The sequence below is a fragment of the Caloenas nicobarica genome, chromosome 22, assembly GCF_036013445.1.
Source record: "Caloenas nicobarica isolate bCalNic1 chromosome 22, bCalNic1.hap1, whole genome shotgun sequence".
Taxonomy (NCBI): domain Eukaryota; kingdom Metazoa; phylum Chordata; class Aves; order Columbiformes; family Columbidae; genus Caloenas; species Caloenas nicobarica.
In genome coordinates, this window is record NC_088266.1 from 5,640,765 (window position 1) to 5,658,687 (window position 17,923).

General features: G+C 46.4%; 2 protein-coding genes across 2 annotated transcripts in view; one reads left to right on the plus strand and one right to left on the minus strand.

Annotated features, from left to right (window-relative positions):
• The first annotated feature begins 933 nt into the window (after positions 1-933).
• Positions 934-8,678, plus strand: SCNN1D (sodium channel epithelial 1 subunit delta). The gene is made up of 12 exons (XM_065650084.1): positions 934-1,247; positions 1,941-2,193; positions 2,898-3,091; positions 3,685-3,788; positions 4,180-4,343; positions 4,936-5,034; positions 5,469-5,586; positions 6,089-6,167; positions 6,712-6,769; positions 7,539-7,594; positions 7,935-8,010; positions 8,268-8,678. The coding sequence occupies exons 1-12, from the start codon at positions 934-936 to the stop codon at positions 8,676-8,678; spliced, it is 1,926 nt and encodes a 641-aa protein (XP_065506156.1).
• Positions 8,679-9,476: 798 nt separating this feature from the next.
• Positions 9,477-17,923, minus strand: part of ACAP3 (ArfGAP with coiled-coil, ankyrin repeat and PH domains 3) — a 65,666-nt gene continuing 57,219 nt past the window's right edge. Inside the window, exon 25 of the mRNA XM_065649955.1 lies at positions 9,477-11,018. Within this exon, the coding sequence (XP_065506027.1) occupies positions 10,912-11,018 (107 nt within the window). The 3' untranslated portion in view covers positions 9,477-10,911. The remainder of the gene's footprint in view (positions 11,019-17,923) is intronic.

Genomic DNA, 17,923 nt, shown 5'->3' on the forward strand with positions numbered 1-17,923 from the left:
TCTCTTAATAGCATAATAGGTGGGGTGATTCACAGAGTGCTGTAATGTTGGAAAATCACATATTGCAGTACTTGATGTCATGTTCAGTAAGTGGAACTACATCACCATTAGTTTAATGCCCTAAACAGGTACTAAAACCCAGGAAGGTGTCCTCAGTCTGGGCTGGCTAAAGTGTATGAGCATAAATAACATTCACACTTTCATCAGCATAAAGTCTGGAATTATCTAGAGTAGCACGGTAAGTGTTTTACTTACTGTGACAAAGGAGATATGGATTTTGATTTCCAGTTGTGCCACTCTTCTCAGGTGACTTTCAGTTTACCTCCGTACTGCAGAATGAGAGACCATACAGCAGAATTTAAATCTGAATCCTGATTTGCCGCTTTCATTCACTTGGAAGTTGGATTTACCCCGATTCCTTGACATAAGGATGAATCCACATCGCTGGTTCTGAGACAGCCTTGTTTCAGGCCCATAGGCCAGCGTGTTTCACTAGCAATACACTCATAATCATTAATCAGTGCCAGATCTGTATTAACTCACGGTGACGCACCCTTTCAGAATTAACCGTTGGTCCTTAGTGTTCTTAGAAAGAAGAAAACTACACACCCCTTGGGCTGCAGACTTCTCAGCGCTTGTGAATTAGTCACTTGGGCTTTGCATACACACGCTAACAGAGAAGTCATCATGTGAGCGGGGTACAATCCTCAACTTACTTGAGGGCAGCAGCACACGGAACTTTTGACCTCTTCGTCCCTTCCTGGTGTCCAAACTCTGGATGATGAGCATCACCTCACAGTTATTTTCAGCTTTTGCTACTGACAAACTCGTTGGCATCCTGTCTGAAAGAGTCCAGAGATTGGCCATAGTCTTTCTAACAAGGTAATAAGATTATTTTTTTCTTTTTTTACTGAACAGAAACAGACGTAGAGGATGGAGCAAGAAGTGGCAAGAGAAGAGAAGAAAGAAGGCTTGATTGAGTTTTATGATTCCTTTAAGGATATGTTTGAGTTCTTCTGCAAGAACACAACGATCCACGGCACCATCCGCCTCGTGTGCTCAGGCAGCAATAGGATGAAAACAGCTTTTTGGACGCTGCTTTTTCTGGCCAGCTTTGGCATGTTATACTGGCAATTTGCACTGATGTTCAACCAATACTGGGCCTACCCTGTTGTCCTGACCATGTCAATGCATTCAGAGCCCAAGATGTTTCCAGCTATTACCATCTGCAATCTGGACCCGTACAGGTAATTTGTTCTTTCTCCTTGGCTCTAGTCGTGTTTTCTTCAGGAAGGTTGAGCAACCTTCTGGCTGCAGCCTGGAGGAGGCTGGAGGCAGAGGGAAGTCTCTACCTAACAGAGGTGGAAAAGGACTATTGTTATTTCCAAACTGGTTTTAAGATAAGATCTTGTTGGGAATTGTGCAAGAGCATGTAGCAGTTTGTTTCACACACTGAGTCAGGATAGAGGGAACTCTGCCTTGTGACTTGGTGCAAGCGGCTAACTGATTTTGTGCCCTGATAAAAAACAGTCTTTCCCTGAAAAACATGGCTACTGCGTGTATTCATTCCTAACTAAAGTACTGATCTCTGGAGTGGTGCATGCTAGAGCTGATTCTGCTTGGTTTCCAATTACGTAGCAGAAAAATTATGTAATTTCCATGGAATAATTATCTAATTGACTAGTTTGTGCAGCTGATGCTACAAGTTCTGAGGTTTTTAGTGGAGGATCCAGCAACTGAAAATCAAGCTACTGGAGCTTCTAATAAACTTATTGAAATTAGTGCGAAATATAGGCACTGTAATTGCTGCCTTTTCTCACACAGGCAGCAAAGTCTGCAGAGACCTTTCCATAGATACTGTGAGGGTACATAAAATAAAGTGGTTCTGTCTAATAGAAACGTGGATGCTCACAAATAGCTAACATTTCTGTTCCTTGCAGATTTGAACTGGTTAGTGAACATTTGGTTCAACTGGATCACATGGCAGAGGAATCTATTACTTTTTTGTACGGCGTCAACACCTCAGCCAGCTTATTCCATATGAATGAGAAAAACGTCTATATAAAAGACTTGTCAAAGATCAGCAATCTCAGCAGATCAAGCTTCAAGCTGAGCCAGAACTTCTCCCTCTTGAGAATGCCTGACCACAGTAACATGTCAGGGAAGAAGCATTACAGTGTGGGCTTCAGGCTGGTAAGCATATGTCTTCTCTTTGATATTTTCACCCTGTCATGGACATGAGCAGAGAGGACAGGGCAGGAGGGAACCCTCTGACAGGGAGGACAGGGACCCATCCCACCGTACCTGAGCAAGCAAGCAGGGAAAGCTCACAGATGGTGGCCACGTCCAACCAAGAGTCCAGCTCATTGGGCAAGTTCCTGGTGATGAGGCAGGTTTAAGTTGAGGCCAGGACGTTGGTCTGCTGGATGAAAAGCATCTGTGGTGAGGCAGGAGGACACCAGCAGCTCTGCAGCACAGGCCAAACAGGGGCTAAAGGTCCTGGGCTGAGCTTAAATATGCTCCCAGGCCCATGGGGAGAGGGTGCGAGTGGAGGTCCCAGGTGAGGCTGCTCAGGGCCGTTGAGACCTAATAGTGCACTCAGGGCCCTGACAAAGCTCTCACGAGGTACATTGAAAAACGTGATTGAAAAACCAGATGGTTTCAGTGTTGTGTAATGACAGCTTGGAGGATGTTTCAGGAGAGTCTGTCCCTGCCTCTAACAGTTTATGCTGGTTACTGAGACTCTAGTGAAGTGAAACAAAAGCAACATCAATGATCTTGCACTGCCCATCCACTTGTAAAGTACTTCTGGCAGTGACAAATTCAGCTGCCAATGGCAGCAACAGGCCGTCATGTCCTGGCTGTGCTCAGTGCCTCCCTCTCTTGTTTTCTTCCAGTGCAATGCCACAGGTGGGAATTGCTTCTATAAGACCTATTCGTCTGGGATGGATGCAATTCTCGAATGGTACAGGTTTCACTACATGAATATCATGTCCCAGCTACCAGTTATAATCAACATTTCTGATCATGAGGAGCAAATAGAAGATATGGTCTACTCCTGTCAGTATGATGGGGAGCCCTGCAGACCTGGGTACGTTACTTCTTGAGGCGCTAATTGTGATTTCAGCAGAACTCAAAGACTTGGGAGACAAAAACTGAGCCTACACTGTCAGGCAATGCAGGCACTGCACCTCGTGGCCTACTGCCAGGCCTAGCCCTTGTTGGAGGTCGGACTCAAAGAAAGAACAGCTTTACGTGGTCATAGTGTGGGGCTAGGAACCTAGAAATCAGCATTCTGCTTTTCCTTCCACCAAGTAGACTAAATTTTTCCCTATGTTCATTCAGCTCTTCTTAAAAACTCTTATAAACTGCTGGGATGTGAAGGCCGACTTGGCCAGGGAAGTTCAGCATGTATTGGAACACACAGGGAAAAATTGAGTCTACTTGGTGGAAGGAAAAGCAAGTCAGAACTCTAAATGTGTGTGTGTGTGTGTTTGCCGCTCTGCCTGGAACCCTGGGTGAGCAGGGAATTGCTGTGCACCTGATTTTTTTCCTTGTCTCCAGTGAGTTAACGACTCTTTCCCATAGGCAGTCCTGTACACACACACACAACACATCCTACAGAGAAGTAAAAGTATTGCTACACTCATAATTAAAACCCATCAAAATCTCTCTTGATTTCAGTGACTATGTTCACTTTCACCACCCAGTCTTTGGAAGCTGCTATACTTTTAACAGCAAGGGAACGGACTCTTTTTGGACAGCTACAAAACCAGGAATTCCTTACGGTGAGTTATTTGGCAAAGAGTGGGAAGAAGAGCTAAAGTTAATATAATTTGGCTGTAGATTAAATATGTCTTCTATACATACTGACATGTAGCCCTCTCTTCTAGTCTGGTGGCACAAATTATTCACTATATTTGCTTGCTTCCCTCACCATATGTACATGATACCCATATCAGCCATATCTTAAAACAAGCAGAATATTATTACAGATTTGGAATAGGCTGGTGCAATTACCACCTCACCACTCTGACCACCAGGTCTCTAAGGAAAAAAAATGGCTCTTCTGTGAGCTAAACCAGCAATTTGATCAGTGCTGAGGATTCAAGACGTAGTGGTGTTCCTGTTTTAGCCCAAAATAAGTTCTCATATGCTTCCCTTTTCCTCGGTTTACAGGACTTTCCCTTATCCTGAGAGCTGAGCAGAAGGATCACATCCCACTCTTGTCTACAGTAGCAGGGGTGAAGGTCATGATACACAACCACAATCAGACCCCGTTCCTCGAGCACGAAGGCTTTGACATCAGACCAGGCATCGCAACGACCATCGGCATTCGGCAGGTAAACCCCTTGCTCAGGAGCATTTTTTCTTTTTCTTCTGACTGCAGAAAGTTGTGAGGAGCTGAACCCTGTGACTGACTCACACAACAGACTTGTGGGACTCTGGTGTTCACAACTTGACTGTGTGCGTAGATTTATGCAAACCGTTTTTCTGTCTTCACTGTGCTCAGGTTCCCATGGGTTAAACAAAATTATTCCAAATGTACCAGTGGCCTTTTGGTCCTCAGGACATTGGGGCCCGATTTGTTTTACGCCGAGGCTCTTACGCCTCTTACACCTCATTCCAGCTCTGCACAGGGGACTGCATGTGTGTATTAGGATGAGAACGAACATTCAGAAGTGATTTAATTGTTTTGACGTGATGAGTTATTTACTGCTTGTCAGCTGAGCCACAGTGACTGACCACATGCTCTGTCCTGCCTTTGCGCTGTGTAACTTTATATATTTTATTAGCAAGTTATAGCTCGGCTGTTCACATATATTACTCCACTTCCTGTCCTTTATAGGATGCTCCATGCAGTTAAGTTCAGACGGTGATGGCTAGACCTAATTAAAGCTCCTAATCACCCAAGCCTCTTTTCTGTGTCCACAGGATGAGGTGAATCGCCTGGGTGGCAATTATGGGAAATGCACGACTGATGGCAGTGATGTGAATGTTAAACTCCTGTACAACAACACCTACACCCTGCAGGTATTGTCCGAGCGGCTTACTCAGAGTAAATCGATAGCAAACAAGTCATACCTTACTCTCCAGGGAGCTTTTACAAATCAGCAGGTTCATTGCTGGAGAGAACAGAGAGATACGTGCCCATCTGAAAAGAAGCTCACAAACAGGGTGTTACAACTTGGAGTGTGTTTTTGGTTCTAGATGTTTGGGCTGTTGAGCTGAGGTGTTACTGGGCATAATGAAAAAGGGAGCTGGGGAAAATTCTGTCTCACTGAGTTTAATACTGTTTTCAGAGGTAAAGACAAGGAATGAAAAGTGAAAACCTGTTGCATCGTCACGTTCTAGTAATGGCTGGTGTCTTTTTGCAGTAACAAAATCTGTACATTGTCTCTTAGAAGCTGGAATGCACTTGAGAATTTCTGGCTTATCCAATCTGTTATGCCTTCTTTATTTTCCAGGCTTGTTTGCACTCCTGCTTTCAGCACATAATGGTTCGAAAATGTGGCTGTGGCTATTACTACTACCCACTGCCTCCTGGTGCTGAATACTGTGACTACAATAAGCACCCTGCGTGGGGTAAGAGTAAAAAACCACTTCCTACCCCTGCCTACAATACTCACTGGTTATGTGACTCCTTAGATCATTGCCCTTCTCTTTGTGCCTGTTTCCTGCTTAAGCTGTTTTCTCACATCACTGAATCCAGCCTTTCTGTGTATTTACATGGATAGTAAGTTAGTGCATGAAAAATCTCAATACTATCAAGCATCCCTTTATTAAGGACATTAATATAGGGTCAAGCTCTTTCCTGTTCCTGACATTGGTGGCTGTGCTGCTGTAAGACAAAGGTTTTAATAATTTCTCTTGGTTTTCTGGTTGGCCTGTCCTCAGCAGATCCTTACAGGGAAGACACCAGCATTGCACACAGGTGATTAACTTGGCCAAATGGAACCATTCCAAAGCAAAACTGGGGCAAACCCAGGTCTCTCTGAGGGTGCTGTGTGCTTGGGAAGGCCAAGCGAGGGCAGACGTTTTGGTATCTTCCATTTTCTGAGTGTGTTCCTCCCATTTCTTTCCCCAGGTCACTGCTTTTACCAGCTGTACAACAGGCTCAGAAATCATCACCTGAATTGTTTTGACCAGTGCCCCAAACCTTGCCGGTAGGTCACAAAATTAAAGCACAAGAAATGCTCAGCTTGCGGGGGATTTTCTGAGCAAGATTTCAGTTTGATGTTTGAGCCCCAATGCTGCTAAAGGAAAAAAGATGACAGCATTAGACAAATTAAATAAGAACTTTGTGTGCACATGACAGCAGAGAGGAGAAATGGTTTTCATCACACTGAAATATTTTAGGAAGTTTAAACCAGATTGTTTGTGTCATTTTTTGATCTATATTACTTTTCTTGGTTCGCCTTTTTATTGTAGGTCGAAGTTAAAATAGAAAGACATAATTCTTTATATCAAATATTTTGGTTTTGAGTGCCTCAAAGAAAAGTTGTCAGGATGTTGAAACCATTCTAGTTTTCCTCCTGATGTCAACTATTTTCAGGCAGCCTCTGGTTTTATTTGCTAGGCTGACTTAAAAAGCTTTTTCCAAGGTTCTCAGGAGCTGTTTCTGCTTTGGGCAAGTAGTTAGCATTGCTAAACTCCTTCATGTATTCACTTTTAAATGCCAAATCGTAATCTCCCTTTGTATCTTATCAGGGAATCGCTGTACAAGGTGTCAGCTGGGACAGCGAAATGGCCGTCAACCAAGTCTCAGGTACTCCATACAAACAACTGCTACCTTTACTGGGGTACTGCATTTACTGTGGTTGCTGGAACATTAAAGTTAAAGGTGAAAACAATGACTCAGCAGCAAGACAAGTGGCAAATAAATCAAACTGGTCCAAAACCTGGGCCCAAAGGAATGACCCCGTAGTTAAGATGCCAGACGAAGATGCTCGAGAGGTACATTCAGTTCCAGCTCTAATCCAAACTTCCTCGTGACCTTAAGCAATTCACCTCACTGCCTCAGTTCCCACCTACGAGACGGAGTTTCTGACTTTCTGCTCGCAGTGGGTGTTGCGGTGACACAACTCATGACTGTTTGTGAGGAGCTGCAGGGCTGCGATGGAAACTCGTGAGTCAATGGGTGACCTCTTGCCATTGCTCGTGTTCTAACGTTAAATGGGCATTCACACTGTGTGACCAGCTAATTAATTCATGTGAAATAGGCGATAATGTAGATGTAAATACAACCAACACATTTTAAAAAGAGGAAATTACTTGGTGGGTTTGCCATTAAAGGCAGCATTTAAGAACCAGAATACTACACACCCTGAAAATATCCCCGTGTATTTCCTAGCTATTCTGGCAAATATAGCTACTGCTTGATAGCTGTCACTGTATGTTATAAACAAATCAGTTACATCCTTTTTATCATTTGCAATAGCCATTTTGCTGCTTATGAAATGTATATTTACAAACTATTAAACATACAAAAACTCAGCAGACAGGATTGCCACTAACAAACCTGTGCTCTGCTGCAGGACTGGGTCCGCCAAGCCCTGAGGCACCAGAACGGATATAACTCCACCAGCAACAGGTCAGTCACGGCGAGAAGGTACTGCTGTTCAAACTGTGGACTAACTCTTCCTCCTTGCAGAATTATAGATGTTAGACTGGAAAGAGAGGACAAGACAAAAATGTAGAGGGTCATCCAATAAATTTCCCATCTTTCCTGACAACACTGTAAGAGTCACTTCGGTGACCTTTTTTCCAAGCTCATGTTAAACACCCTCAGGAAGAAAGTTGAGTGTGTGGTGAAAATGTATTTCCTGGCAAGCAGTGGGTAAAACGGAGAGCAGAATGTCAGCTGTACGTTCCAGCGGGTGACGCTACGAGGACATCCCACCGGTGCTAACTGCTCCCTTTCTGCCCCGCAGGAATGATATTGCCAAGGTGACCATCTTCTACCAGCAGCTGAACTACCAGTCTGTGAACGAGTCGCCTTTACTCTCAGTAGGTTGCACTACATCAGCTCAAAACATCCTTAATTGTCATTAGCTATGGGTGTAGTTGGAGGGAGGATTATTTACAGCCCCCAAGATGGGATGGGATTATTCTTCCTAAGAAAGAGACTTAAAGAATTCACATTTTATGCAGTCACACAAAATTACTCCTCAAATGGCAACTGACCTGCTGGCAATACACAATAATTTCATGTTCCCAGAGCTCTGCTGGGTTTGCTAAACGCAACCCTTTGCCTCTTTCCACAGGTGAATCTACTTCTGTCCAGCATGGGAAGCCAGTGGAGTCTCTGGTTTGGATCCTCAGTGTTGTCCGTAGTTGAAATGTTCGAGCTGCTTGTAGATACACTCGTCTTGTCTCTCCTCTTCTGCTACCAAAGCTTCAGGGCAAAGAAGACGCTGAAAGTAACTCAAACTCCGACCATCCCCAGCGTGAGCTTGGCCTTAGAAAACTACCGAGTTGTGCAAGAGGAAGCTGGAAAAGGTGATGATTCTGCTCAGCCTCACCCGTCTGGAGCGACTGTTGCCATGAAAAACAGTGACCTGCATCTTCAGCTGTTCTCCAGCAAGGTGGAATTGCCAGAGCATTGCCCGGCTGTGGTGCTGAATGGATTTAGACACACGCAGGACAGCGCTTCGGAAAGGGAACCGAACAGCTGAGGATCCCTTTGTGTGCACAAAGTGGGAGACTGAAACTCCCCCAGTGCTCAGGTGCTGTCAGAAAGGTCACAAACAGAAATGTTCTGGGTCCACGAGCTGTTAGCACCTACACACCACACTGCTGAGCTGGGCAATCCTCCCCCAGCTCCCGCAGGTTCAGCATTAAACCATCCGTGTGTCCTGGATTCAGATATCACACCATGTCCTTTTGTTCCTAATGAGTATCCAGGGAGGGGAGAACTGTACTTCTGCTCTCGGGGACACTCATCGAGTCCTCATAAAAAGCCTGTTTGTCGCTTTTTAACTTTGAAACCCTTGTGAGGAAATCAGGCTGTGGCTTCAGACAGGCCCATCTACATTTCACATGTGTACTCCAGCAAAAAGTCAGCCTGGCCGGTACTGGAAGGATTTCCAATAAAGCCAAGGAGTGGGTGCTCATATCAGTGTTGTCTTGAGGATGACACAGCCTGTAATAATGAGAGGGGGCTCTAATTACAGCTGTGTGTCCGAGACACCTCTCTGTCCTTATCCTACCACTGTTGCATTTCGAGGACAATGCACAGAATGCTGCTGCTGAGATGCTTTAGGACTTCACCCAGGTTATTTCAAACGAGACTCACTGTCTTAGAGGAAAGGAAAGAGAAGTGGGGTTGATAACTTTTTTATGTCACAGACAAAGCATCTGACTTATTTAGAAGATCAAAACAATGCTGCGTTTTTGTTGCAGTCCGTTTATAAATAGAGACGTTTTAATGTTAATATTTGACAGTAACTTATGTGTACATAAAATAACACATTTATTTTTGATGATGGTGTTTGCACAGGAGCATTTTACTCTGTTATGAACTTGTTTATGACTTTCTGTAGAAAACAAGACTTAACAAGAAATCAATGAGCTTTGTTTTGTAACTTTTTTAAATAATAAAATGCTCTGAATACAGACTATGACCGGGAGTTCAGTTTGACTTCGTTTTGCCTTCAACCAGTATTTCGGTTTGTTACTGCCTAATTGTTACTTCTAAGTGTTGGCTCTGGAAAAGTCTTTTTCAAAATGTCCAGACCTTACTTGCAGAATCCTAAATACACTGGGCCAAACTGGGAGAAGAGTTTTGGTTGTAGACACAGAGGTGGGATCCTCATAGAAAGGTACGAATCCAAAGTCCCGGGTGTTTCCTGCTGCAAACTGCACGGCAGCTCTTCTGCAAGTGTGACCAGCAGGTCGCCAGCACTCCAGATAAACTACGTATTTTAAACCTTCTCATACTAAAGTGCTTCACTGACTTGTAACGATCCAGAAGCAGAAAGAATGAGAAAATGTATGTGAATGTAAACAAAACCTCCTGTCTTTATTCTCAGTTCACAGATACTGTTTGCATGTGAGATTTTTTTCACTCCCATCTTTTCAAAAAATACATTTCTTCTACCATAAGATATATTACATTTCAGCACATCATAGTTTATATATATATATATATATATATAAATCTGACAATGCACTTTATTATGTTGTGGTGCCTATACCTGTATAGTCCACACATAACCTTTTATTATTTTCGTATACAATAACAAAAAAACGACAAAAATAATACTGAAAGCTGTGCCTTGCAGAAGAGTCCAACTCTCCTGACAGTGAGATGCACAAGCAGGAGGAGACAGGGAGCCCCAGAGGGAAAGAGCTGGATCCTGGTTCAGTATTGCTGTGAAGTCTCCGTAGAACTGGTATTATATTTCCTGGTCCATGCTAAACCCGATGTCTCAGTGGTGGAGGGATCCTCAGAGGTGACACGCAGCAAAATGAAGTGTTTTGCCAACATTTTTGCAGTAGATTGGGTTTGGGAGCACTTCAGGCTTGGGCTCGTCCCGGCACGCTCAATGCTCAGGACTTACCTGTAACTCATCTTAGGGACGGGCGCTGGTGCAGCATCGTGAATATTAGTATTTGCGTACACTCAGAAATGGGAGATTTTCCCAGAAATAGCGATGTAGAAAAGGCACTGAGAGCTGCAAGCTCAGCCTAATTAATTTGAAGCCACATTCAGGTGCTGCAAGGCACGGGACCGAAGCCTGCGGTCTGAACGCATCCGATTCTGGAATTACCCCCAGAACGTCTGTCATCTTCCCACTCTGGGAGCAAAAGCCGACACCAGGCGAACCTGAGAAGGTCCTTCCTCAGGAGCTGAGCTCGGCTTGGCCGTTAGACCCGCTCAGCCGCTCAGGTTTTAGCGGGGGACGGTTATCGGCAGGAGTGGCTGAAGTGGAGGCTCCTCCGTTTGAGTTTCTCCGGGTCGTTGGAAGCCATGTGGGAGAACTCCCGGAAGATGTCCAGGTAGGTGGCATCTCCTGCAAAAACACACAGGGAGAGGCGTTAGTCCCGATATTTTCGCTTCGCTTTGATGCTTCCCACCCACGGAGCGTGGTGCATCAGGCCGTTTTCACTCGGAACTCATGATTTCCATCTGGATATCAGAGACAGCTCTATATACAGAGCGAGCCCAGCTCGTTAGCCTCAGAGGTTCTGCTTTGCCTCTCCATTCTTTGCTAATAAGAACAAGATTATTCGTGAGCTCGCATACATAAACCTGCTCTCAAAATTCTTGCATTACAATCAGATTGGGGATAATTCCTCCTTTTAATATTATAGGTACTTTCTTCCAAAGCCCAAGAGACACCAGGGAGGCTTTTAAGGCTTGAAGGACAGAGAAAATCTGGAAGCTGAGCGCTCAGCAACACAAATGTCGTTCGTTGTGCCGCTTGTGCAGCAGCAAAGCTCCACGCGGTCAGGAATGCGGGGTTTGATATTAATTTGCTGGGGACACTCTTCAGCCTGGAACAGGGGTAATTTACTAGTTGCTTGGCTTTTCTTCTGGCAGGCGGACTTTTCAGGGCTTGTTGTGGCAGGTACAACATCAGTCCCGCTGTGCTGGAAGGAAACAACAACCTGTCGAAGGCACCATCGGATAAGAAGCGTTCTCCGTGACAGCTGACTCAAGCGAAGGCAAAGAGTTCAGGTGTCCCAGCAGCGGTTCTGTGATAGAATCTCGACGCAGGAAGGCTTTCAGATTTCTGCTGCAATTCTGGAGATAATGAGGCACCCGCGTCCTGTTAATTGTATGTCTGCTGCTTGATGTTCTAGGGCAATTTTTACCAGGGACTGAGCTACTGAGCTCATTTTTCCCTGGTGATGAACCCACATAGCCACAGGGGAAAAGATAAGTGAAGGATCCCAGGTATTCACATACACCTTTAGTCTTTCTTATTGGTTCCACAAAGCCAAGTCGACAGCAGGGCCCAGCGTAACTTCGTATTGGCTCACAAACCCCGGAGGGAATGTCCGAGAGCAGCTCCCCCTCGCTCCTGCCTGGGCCGCCGTCCCCAGCATCCCTCCTGCTGCTCCTTCCGTGCAAGCTCGGACAGGTCCCTCCGTCAACACCGTGTCCCCTTCCCGCCCGGCTCACGGGCGAGCACGCCCTGAGAATTGTCTCTTTTCAACCCAAAACGTCTTGAGAATCTTTAGTTTTCAGCATTATCCACGCGCGGGTGGCACAGGCTCATAACCGTCAGGCAGGCTTTGATCGGGATCTGTCGATTTTCAGGCACAGAACCAACTTGACCTACCTGTGAGCTTCTGATTAGAGTCCCCTGAGCCCCTCCCTACCCGGTGGGACTCAGCCCGTTTCCATCGGCCCCGCCAGCGCGGTCCGCAGCGCAAATATTAATTTATGCTGACACCACAGGGATCTGTGCCTTGCAGCCTGTTTGACCCCCGTCCCCTCTCACCGTGACCCACACTCTTCACCTGCATCACCCCAGCATCTCCACCTCCCCTAAATAAACTGCACTCCCTCTCTGGGAGAAGAAAAACCACCCCACACTTACACACCGTATAGAAACCAGGCGGTTTTTCTATGAGGACGATAAAGACCCATCTTGCCAGGGTTTATTTAGACTGAGCCTGCTGTCGAGGTGTTAAGGACCGCTCAGATATAACTCCAAATGACTGTAATACTCCTGATTTCAAAGGATCCTTCCTACTTAACTCCTCCACTGAGTTACTGAGCCTACCTGGATTCATTAACTGGGAAATGTTTGTCCCTCCAGGTGAAAACAGAAGCTACTCCACAATTTGGGGTTTTTTCTGCATTTGTTTTCTGTGCTAAGTAGGACACAAATCATGAGGCCAGGCCAGTCTTTCTTTCCTTCTTTTATTTTTCTGTCACAGACACACAGTTTGAGAGAAAGCAAGGCGGGGGGAAGGATCGCACTGCGAGATGTGGGAAACGGTTGCTCCACGTGCAGAACAATCAATATTTTCATCTAGTGCAAGGTCTCCTTTTACAGGACAGAAAACACCAAGCATTACCTTGAAATGCGAGTGGGTGGGTTGAGGGGGGGGTGTGATCTGAGCCTGTCGCCTCTGCCCCAGCACCCTGAAAATCACATTATCACCGTGTCACAGAACCCCAAACAAAAACGCCGAGTCTTTCTGTGCCATTCCAGCCCGTTCGCTGCCATAAAATCCAAGCTGTGGGTTGCGGGGCAAAAGGAAAACGGGTTAAAAGGGGATGGTTTTCTAGATCCAGTTAATACAGGCAACAAGGCAGAAACCCTGCTAAATAAAACAAGCCAAAGAAGGAGGAGGGAAGGAGTTTATCTAGATTTTTATTAACAGTGTTTCAAGAGACAATAGAAGAGAAGGGAGGGGGGAAAAAAAGGCAGACACCACAGCAACAGTTTTAAAACGGTACAAAGATAATAAACATACAGAGTATCTGGTTCCATAGTTACAGTCAGTACAGGCTGCGTAGGGAAAGAGGGAATTAAAAAACGTGTTACAAAGTCGTACTGAGAGCAGGCAAGTGAAGAAGGTTAATAGGTTATAGCGTATTTACAGCGAGTGTCGGCCCCGGGACCGCAGCCCAGCCATTCAGTGCGTAACAGAACCCTATTAATCACCCACGCTCGGCTAATTAACATCTCCGTGCTGTTGGGATAGGAAGGTCTGGGGCCTTGGCCAGGAGGAGGCTGGCTGGGCCAGAGGGAACGGCCTCAAGTCGAGCCGGGGGAGGTTTAAATTGGGTCTTGGGAATAATTTATTCCTGGAAAGGGCCGTGGGGATTGGAACAGGCTGCCCAGGGCGGTGCTGGAGTCACCGTCCCTGGAGGGGTTGGACAGATGGACATGAGGTTCTCAGGACACGGGGCAGCGCCGGGGCTGGGTTACAGCTGGACTCGATCTTGAGGGGCTTTTCCAACCCAAATGATCCCACGCTTCTCTGTGTTTCTGGAGCAAACGCCTCCCTCGCCGTATCACCTGCCCTAGAACACACCTGCTCCTCCTCCTGCCTTGGGAAATATCTTGGCTATTACCCCCACTTCTATCCCCCAGCCCAAATTCCCTACGAGGCCGAGGGACCAGCAGGCAGACCGACAGAAGCGACATTCCTATGGAAACAGCACTCCGGAGTTCAGATTCTCAACAAGATAATCTTGTTTCCCTCCTCCTGCTCGGTCACTTCTCCCCCCACGTCCCCTTCTCCACGTAACAGCACCACGCACACACGGAATGTTTGCCGCCGCTAACCAGGGGGTTAATGTCACACTTCGTCCGTCTGTCCTGGTTTGTCTTTGGTTGAAAGCAAATGACGCTTGGGCAGTGAGAAGCGGGACAGTCGAGCAGCTCGAACACCACGAGTTGGGCAGGAGCCGCGTTGCGGCCACCGGACAAAGTTAATCAGTGCATTGCTTTAGAAGGTCCTGGTTTTTCCCTTTTGCATAAATAACAGCCGTTTTTGCTGGTCTGAGATGTTACTGGTCTATTTTACGCTGACGTGCCAAATCTTAGAAAGACCCAAGTTCCTCCAGTTCTAGAGCGCTTAAAGAAATTTCCCATTGCAGAGACCATCTCAGAGACAGCAATGCCGAAATAACCGGAGGCTTCCCTGGCTGACAGGTGGAGAGGGAACACGGGGGGGGATCATTTCAACCTGCCAGCAACCCCAAATCCTCCCATTCGGAATCGGGGACGCGTGGCAGACCCCAAAAATCCAGACCTAGACCTGTCCAGGCACTTGGTTACAGGGTTTGAGTCCAATAAAAGCTAGGACAGGTATATAAATATTCACCCAGATCTCAGAAAACTCAAAAATATGACAGAATCTGTGTGGCTGAGGCAACGGTGTGGGTCTGGTTTTACATTTTCACAATGCCTGGCCCGTTGCTTTCTAGACAAAGGCCAATCTCATGTGGTTGCCACCACGCTCTTGTCATACAGCGAACATACGCGCTCTTTGAAAAGAAAGGAAGAACGAAAAGGGAGTAGTTTTGGCATGGGATATTCCAAACGAGATTGTACAGCACAAATACAGCTGTATTTTGAGACAGAATAAAAGAAAGTGTTCAATATTTAGTCTTCCCTGGAGCCTGCTTGGCCATTTACTTCTCTGAAAACAAATTTTCGGTACAACTTCCCCACTCTCCCCTCCAAACTCCTATCACACACGCATGCGCACACCCCAATCAAGAAAAGAAAATTAAATAAACACATCAAAAATTGAGAAGTGCCTCCTTAGCGGTTTTTTTCCTGGAGAACCTTTTTGTTTTAGAAACTGCAGGGTGTACTAAAGTGTCAGATTATATTTCAAACTGGAGGCATTTAATGCCTCATGATCTATATAGTGGAAGTAGAAGAGAAAAGGTGGGGGGAAGAAAGGAAAATGGTGGAAGGAAAAAAAGGCAGGTTTTGGAAAATATTCCCTAACGACACTACCAAAAAATCCTGACATTAAATACAGACAAACTGTATTGAATAAAAATTGCACTAGTCCTCTGGGCACACCAATAATAAATTAAATACTTAACAATTTCACCGATTAAAAAAAAGACAACACAAAATCCATAACAAAAGAACATAAAACCCCCCAATACTGTATGTAGGAAAAGTGCACAAAGTTGCTTTATACATTGAATCTAAATAAAGTACCAATACATGTTAAATAGATAAATTGTCTTGCAAAACACTGCTTTTTGCATCAGTATTTACATACGCTTTAAGTTCATGTACTTCAGCAGTGAGTCTGAGCTTCCGTGGACCGAACTGTCCATGATTTTTGTTTTGTTCTCGTGAGCCGACCGTGAAATCAAAGACCCCAGTGGGAGCCACGTCTCCAGTTCTCCCCGGCTCACACAAAGGATCAGTCCTATTTCTGACTTACAAAAAGCTGGAAAAACCAATTGGGGTGTTTTAAGTTGCTGTACATGTAAAAAACATCGCTAAACGACGACCATGCTGAAATTCATTAACAGAGCAGGACCACGGCAGTGGTGAAACATCTATTTTGCCTTCAAGGTCTTTAAAGTACCCCCCAAAAATGCCGGTTTTGATTCAGTGCGGCCTTTTTCTAGGGGAGGACACAACTTGAGGGGACAACGGCGCCGACAAACGTCAAAATTCATGCGGATCGGTATAAAACAAGACAGGATTATCCAAGAGGATTCATTGCGGAGGATCCCTCGGTTCCTAACCCAGGCGGCAGAGCGAGTTCTTGGCTGGGTATCGGTTCAGCACCGCAACTCATCCACTGGCCAACAGCACCCGACACCAGCTCCAGATCTGCTCCTGACCCCGCGCACACCCCTAGTAACGCTACTACCTGCTGTAGAGTAAGTGGGATCGACTGACAAGGTGTCAAATGGGGCTGTGACACACAAGCAAAGGGATCACCCTGCTCGGTGGGGGAGCCCATTTAAGTTTAGGGTGACTCGGATCAGAAAAAAAAAAAAAATCCAAAGAGTGACGCAAAGGACCAAAAGATGGAGCTCGATGCGAACGTAAAGCGGTAACCTCCTGTAATCCTGTACGGGAAATGCTGGGTGGGCAGCGACGCCAGCTCTGCCTCCACATGGGAAGAAAGGTCTTGGACCCAGGGCATGTTAAACGCAAACCGAAGTCCCTACTCAAAGAAATTGTCCTCTGAACTAAGGATTTATACATCCCAGCTTTCCTCCAAAACCAAATTGCAGTAATGATGGAGAACGTGCCGTGAAAGGCATTGCCAATGATAAAAAGGCTGATGGGGCCAAGCCCATTCATTTTTATTTTCCAAGATGGATGGAAGGAGAGTGTTTATTATTTCGGGAAGCACAGAAGGCCCTGAGGGCAGACTTTGATTGCTGCTGATCTGCAGCAGCTCCAGCACAGTCACTGCGACCGGTTCAGATCCACAACAGACACTCGGGACTGAGATCAGAACCCGGCACTCAGCCCTGAGCATCCCAGGGCTCCCAAGGGAGCACGAACGAGAAAGTCACAGAGATGGACTTCAAAACGCTGATTGCACAGACAGAAAACTGTGGTCTGGCTGCAGCAAGACTGGGGACAGCACCTTGCTAGGGCAGCAGGGACTGTCCCCTGCACCGAGAGGACACCCCGCTAGAGACCAAGTGGAGTTTATTGTTCCACTTTCAGATGTGTGGGTGGACACTGAGCGCTGCTGCTTCCGTATCTTGCATGAAGAGCTGGATCAGCGTCCGAGGACACAATGATGTCAAGAGAAAGAAACCTGCAAAGGTTTAATCCACCATGGGCTGCAGCGTGACAGCAGCCAGGGTACAAACCCCAGAAACTGTAAAGAAGTCAAACGTTCTGGAGGAAACTAATATGATTGTGCATCACTGCTGATGTAAAGCAGGAGGATGGGGAACTCTGCCTGGTTTTCTTGCGTTCCTTGCGAGATCCTGATCCCCTGAAGATCCCAGCACTCCCCGTAAGGCACTACGGCCCCAGCCCGGAGCAGCAGCCTCGGTGTCCAGGCGGGCTCACACCGTCACCCGCCGGTCCTGCACAACTCGGATGGCATTGCAGCTCTGAAGAGGCTCTACAGCGGCACATTTCAGCTTGGCGCCCAAATTCCCAGCCAGAGGACGAGCTGCCAGCGGTATCTGTGCTCTGTAAGCCCTTCCGAGACAGGATCCGCGGCTGCAGCATCCCCGCAGAGCTGCTGCATCCCCGCAGAGCCGCTGCATCCCCGCAGAGCCGCTGCGGCACGGTCCTCAGCACACAGACCACAAACACAGCAACAAAGTGCTCCAAGCAGAAGCACATTCCCCCACTTCAGCAAAGAATAATACAAGAAAAAGGAAAGAAACAACAAGATGATCCTGCCGGTTACTGGATCTGGGGAACTCAAAAGCCCCTGGGCCGGGTGCTGAGATGCCCAACTCGCATGCGTGTGGAGAGCAGAGGGGGAT